General features: G+C 40.2%; 1 protein-coding gene across 1 annotated transcript; it reads left to right on the plus strand.

The window, feature by feature from the left end:
* The first annotated feature begins 772 nt into the window (after window positions 1-772).
* LOC119903842 (helix-loop-helix protein 2-like) lies at window positions 773-3,010 on the plus strand. The gene is made up of 2 exons (XM_038720090.1): window positions 773-1,106; window positions 2,052-3,010. The coding sequence occupies exon 2, from the start codon at window positions 2,078-2,080 to the stop codon at window positions 2,450-2,452; it is 375 nt and encodes a 124-aa protein (XP_038576018.1). The 5' UTR covers window positions 773-1,106; window positions 2,052-2,077; the 3' UTR covers window positions 2,453-3,010.
* Window positions 3,011-6,115: the final 3,105 nt, after the last annotated feature.

The following is a 6,115-nucleotide window of genomic DNA, read 5'->3' on the forward strand; positions in this document are numbered from 1 at the left end:
CTGCTGGAGGTAATTTTGCAGGGCTCTCAGCTCGCATTGATGTGCCATCCTGGATGCGCTGCACTACCTGAGCCACTTGTGTGGGTTGTAGACTCCGTCTCATGCTACCACTAGAGTGAAAGCACCGCCAGCATTCAAAAGTGACCAAAACATCAGCCAGGAAGCATATGAACTGGTCTGTGGTCACCACCTGCAGAACCACTCCTTTATTGGGGTTGTCTTGCTAATTACCTACAATTCCTGTTGTTTATTCCATTTGCACAACAGCATGTCAAATTGATTGTCAATCAGTGTTGCTTCCTAAGTGGACAGTTTGATTTCACAGGAGTGTGATTGACTTAGAGTTACATTGTGTTTTTTAAGTGTTCCCTTTATTCTTTTGAGCAGTGTAGTTTCAATAGGCAGACCAGAAGGCAATTTGTGTTTTGGCAATGTAGACTAAAAGACCTATTTTACTTGATTTCCCTTCTGTTTAGACACAGGTGCTCACTTGACCTTATAGTACTAAGAGGATCCAGGAAACGATGGCGTCATTGGAGGTAGTTTCACGTCTGTTTACGTTCATCGACAACAAGGCTCCTAATAAGTTCACTGGGCTGTAACCTTTGAAACGGCTGCACCTCTAAACAAATCTGCTAGGCCTAACTAATAAAGCTCCGCGCGCATGCGTGCGCGTTTCATCTGCCGGGAATGAAAGTGAGAGCAAGACGAGGTTTGGACAACAACTCATTATCCCGCTGCGAATGTCGTCACTTCGCCTCACTTTTACAGGGCTGTCTTATCTTGCGCGCAAGCAGGCGAGGTTGGATGGAAGAAAGAGACCAACGGATCAACAAGCCAGACTGTCACTTACTGAAGGACGTCATGTGCACTTGACACCATGCCGGACAGGGAGGAGGACAAGCGTGACTGCATCGCTTTTTCACCCGAATAATTCAAACCTTATCCGACGTCCCGTTTGCAGCTCTTTGATAGGATTCAACCAAATAAAAAACCAAGACAGCAGAGATGGGGGCATCACTTTATGAGCTGGTACCTGCACTGAAGAAGGGACGCTGCTTTAACATGTGAGATTCTTGATGGCTCTGTTTTTTATTATGTGCACGGTAAGTTACAAGCATTGCACTGCTACGCTGTTTCAAAGGTCTGACCTGTTCTTTATATAGGCTTATGTAATTGCAAGCTTTAGGTCTAAGTGTTTATAAGTTTAAAAAGCAAGAAACATGTTGTGAAATTCAAACACAAAAAGAGAATATAGAAAATAATTCGTCTTGAAGATGTTCCAGCTTGTTGGAAACAGGTAGCCAAGCTTATTTTCAAAATGAGAAATTCAGCGCAGAAAAGAAAGATGTTCTGAGTTGTTAATGTGTTTGTAAAAAAAATGTATTTTCTTTAAACAAATAGGGGAAATGCCTAGAAGTATTACAATTCCTCCATACACACTATAGATTAAGTAATTTCACCAAGCAGAATATGATATTCTACACCTCACTAATGCTTGGTATAGTTCCATACTTCAATTGTTTTGAGAGAGAAAAATGTGGGCTTAAACTTACTTGATAACTGGCCTTTGTTTTTGGAGTCTTCATATTGTTTCAGCACCTCGGACAGCGCAGGGCTCTGCTAGCAGCAAATGTGTGGATCCGGCACTAGGAGGCAGCACGAGGCCCTCATATTTCTGGGTCCCATGTCTCGTCAAGTTTCACAATTTGACCGACAAAAAATAAATCTGACTGTCAAAAGATCAACCAAAGAGAGAGTCGATGAACACAAGCCGTCAGTTCAATCATAATGTCACACAACTAAACAACTAAAACTCTATTTTTAAAAACAGCCCATCCCATTGTAATTTTCTTAAAAGTAAAACTTAAAAGTAAGTATGTAAGTAAAAGTATGAGATGCTCCATCTACTTAAGATGAGCACATGAGTATTCGTGTATATCTTTCCTTGCCAAATATTGAGCCATTTGATCCAGTTCTGGCAACTAGTCATGAAACAGAGTCAGGTCCAAACATCTCTGGATGTATTTCTAATGATCATTTTCCTTCAGGATCTTCCCAGTCTGAGGAAATAAGCATGATGCTCAGTCCAGACCAGCACGAGGCCGACCTGCCCTGCGGACAAACGGACACTGAGACCCATCTGGACCATTTCAACGTGCAGCGTGGGTTCGTGCCGGCCGAGCCCGGGGACCGAGAGGGCAAGGCGCGCTCCGTGCACGTGCCCGCTCTCAGCAGGGAGGAGAAGAGGCGGAGGAGGCGCGCGACAGCTAAATATCGTTCCGCGCACGCCACCAGGGAGCGGGTCCGTGTCGTGGCCTTCAACGTGGCGTTTGCGGATCTGAGGAAACTGCTCCCAACTCTCCCACCAGACAAGAAGTTGTCCAAGATTGAGATCCTGCGACTCGCGATTTGTTACATCTCCTACCTCAACCACGTGCTGGATGTTTAGGCTGTGAGGACCAACAGAAGAATAGATGACGGCATGATGACTGTTTGACAGCTGAATGATTCCTGGAAGTAACAATAAATGATATTCTAGGACATGATTTGAATAATACCCAATGGAGTAACTCTACTACAGTGCATCATAAGATTATTATGCGAATGTCATAGGCTACTGACTTTTCATCATGGAAACACTTGCATCCAGACTATATGCTTACTGTCTTCAAATAGAAACATTTTGAAAGCTGCTGTACTGTATATTCATGTAGCCAAACAGCTAAAACATTGCATTGTTTGGCCTTAACTGTGCTGCCTTGTTCAGACCATCTGTTGTGACATTGTTTCCTCTTTGCACCAATTTGTAAACACACAAAAAAAGTAGTCTACTGGACTTCAGTTGCAGCTGGAAGTGAGTTTGAAATCCATCTGTTGGAAACAAACTATGACAACTAAAAATGTTTGAAACCTGTTTGATCCCAATTAGATTAGAACATCTCTGAGGCCATAAGGCAAAAATCTGATGTGTGGGCCTAGTTCATGTGTCCACTGAATGCATTTTGCAAGTAGCCTGTTTGAGATTTTCAGTGTTTATTTATGTGGCTCTTGAAGTAAGTTACTTGAAGTAAAGCTACTAAAGGAAGCTACCACACAATGTGTTCCTGTATTTGATGTGGTTTCTCTCCCTCGGGATAGGGCAGGTGTTTCTCCTGATGAACCAAAACAACCATATTATGGTGCTGCTTCCTCGCTGGACACACACACACACACACACACATGCACACAAAAACACACCAATTCACATACATACAAATGAGACTGTAATGTGAAAGTCTACAAGACAAAAACAAAAAAAAAACTTGGTACTAACTCAAATTTAATGTAGCAGCGATGACTTTATACTGTAGGGGAAAATGGCAGTGAGAGAAGGCCAAACACATTTTAGAATATTTTTCAAAACTGTGTATGCTATGTTAGGGATGCATGATTGTCTCAATTTTTCATAGCATTAGTAGGAATTTCTATTTTAAAAGACAAGAAAGAAATAAGCAGAAGTAAGTTTTGGGATTAATGTCAACGCAATATTTAAATATTCATTTTTGTAACATAATTTATGGGCACACTGAATATTCTATTTTTTTCTCAGTGTTTTGACGTTCTGCTCTGGCTTTGCACGTTACCAAAAGATGGTATGAGACCAGGCAGCTTCCATTAGTCAGAAGCTGCCTATCCGCCTTCTCTTGTCCCTTTATGCAAGTCTCTGCGGTGTAATGTGGCCCAAGGGGCTCGAGGTATTGTTCATGTCCACTCCAGCAGGAGGAGTGACAGCGCTTTGTCTAAACACGGGACTCTGCACACACTACACACTTGGTCTACACACTGGATACAATAGGCATGTTGGGGAGCAGAGGGAGAGAGGCCAAGCCTAACATCAGAGTTTAAGAAAAATGGGGCAGGGACACTTGTGAATCCCATTTGGTTATTAACATTGTGTTTAGCTGAACCAATCTGGGTCAAATATTGAAACTAGGTGAGAACTGTAGGCCATTTAAGACTCACACACATGCACCATGTGTGGGAATTAAGTTGAATTTTCACCTGAAGTTAAATTTACTTTCATGTGTGAACAGGTTTGGAGCTGTGGTTTGAACGTTATTTCCTCTTTAAATGTTATGCTTCCTGCACATCCATCAGTTCAAGACTTGTCAGACAGTGTTTGGAAGGAGCAATACTGCCCTCTGATGGAGTTTCATGGGGGAAATCTATAACTGTCAAAAGTTCATGTTGACTTTCTTTTATACTTGGCCTCTGTGGATGTATTTTAAAGGGAATCAATCACATTTTATTGCTTAAAGAGGCCCGTATAGCTGTCTCAAAAATGTTTGAGACAATCGTATGGCCATGTGGATCTGAATCATACTCATCATGCCTGCATGTTTTGTTGAGTTACTTTACAGTCTTGTAACGGAAGTGGTTTAAATTTTAGTCCTCTGTGGCTTGTTTTTTTGTAAGCTCATTACTTGATTTCACCTGGTGTCTCGGTGTAAGAATATTTATGCCGTATTTTTGCCTACAACAATTAAGGTGGGCAACAGAAGTATTTTAAGTATTATTTTCTCACCAACTAGGCCAAGTTAACATTGCTTATTTGCTTTTAGTAGCTGTGCTGGAGGTTTTGATCATATCACATAAGATTCATCAGCAGAAAGAGTTTGTTCAGTTGTTATGAAATTCTTGACAAATTTCAATTTTGCTCTTGTTGGGGTGCTTTAAAAAGGACACGTGAACTTTTAAAGATCTGATATGATGAAATGTTCTGCAACCCTTAAATGACCTTATAAACTTTAAAACTCAACATTATATTCGGTATTACTTATTTTATTGTTGGGTTTTCTTGTTCTTGATTCAGCAAATAAAATGCAGCAAACATCTGTTGGACATTTATTGAAATTATTTTTTCACAAATGCCACCATCCTACTCTATGGCCTAGGCCTACATTTTTTTCCTTGGGTGTAAAAGTGACCCTTTTCACAATAGTGAAAAATTCACTCTCTCTCTTACATACCAGAAATGGAATGCCCTGAATTGGGCAATTTATCCAAATCACAAATAATTTGTGGCAGATGTATGCCTTCCACCTCAACCCAGTCTCTGTCTCCCAAAGTCCAGAGGTGACATGTCTTGACCCTCAACCTGTCTGTGTATATCACAGGCTCAAAGCACTGATCTCATTTGACATCAAAACTTCTAGAAACTGCATTTCTGGGATGACACAGGGCCTCAAGATCAGGTATTGAAGCAGGATCCACCTTAAGGCTAATTGTGTCAGTAGATACTGGTTGGTAATCCATCCTTGCAGCTGCTCAAAATGCTACATGATAATATTTAAGTTAAGATCACTAAAATGGTTCTGGAATATTTCTTTGATCTTATTATATGATCTTATTGATCTTATTTGATCTTATTTTTATGTTTTATTTTATTTCACCATTATTTAATCAAGAAGAAGCCCATTGAGATATAATCTCTTTTTTCATTTGAGTGGAGGCCAAGAAAGGCAGCAAAAAAGCATTTAAAAAAGTTACATTGACACACATATGACAATACAATTTTCACAATTATGACATTTTCCAAGACACCTAAAGCCAACATACATAAAAAATTAATGGTATTAAAAATACCTTTTGTTTGTTTGTTTGTTTTGTTTTAAAGTTCAGTTAAGAAAGTATTAAATTGCATTTAATCGTTCCCCCTATCTGAAAAATGCGCATTCAATGAATATGCAGATATTAGAAGTTTTGGAAACCACGTCTCCTACTTCGCCGAGATGTCTATCCTCAGTGCATGTGACTTGGAGGTTTCAAGTTTCCACATTTCACTTGTTTAAATTGCATGTAGGACCACATTGACTTTCAAACTACTTCTGATGTCAAAATTCAGATTTTAAGGTGAGCACAGAGAAACCTTCCCCCTTCAGCAGATGAATGTGCATGTGCATTCTTGAAGGCTATGTGTCAAACTCTGCACATACATCATTCTGCACAGTGAAAATGAAACACCCAGCACAAGTAACAATAAGCAAGACGCATTTTTGAATAGAGTATGATTTCCAACTTTGATTCATAGGGGGAAATGGGCCAACTTCCTGCTTGTATCAGTTCTTCTTCG

This window comes from Micropterus salmoides, unplaced genomic scaffold (genome assembly GCF_014851395.1).
Source record: "Micropterus salmoides isolate LMB-PRFRI ecotype aquatic unplaced genomic scaffold, ASM1485139v1 Ms_hic_scaffold_15, whole genome shotgun sequence".
Classification (NCBI taxonomy): domain Eukaryota; kingdom Metazoa; phylum Chordata; class Actinopteri; order Centrarchiformes; family Centrarchidae; genus Micropterus; species Micropterus salmoides.

Excerpts from the sequence above, each read along its gene's own strand:
- LOC119903842 (XM_038720090.1), top strand. The coding sequence starts at position 2,078 with ATGATGCTCAGTCCAGACCAGCACGAGGCCGACCTGCCCTGCGGACAA.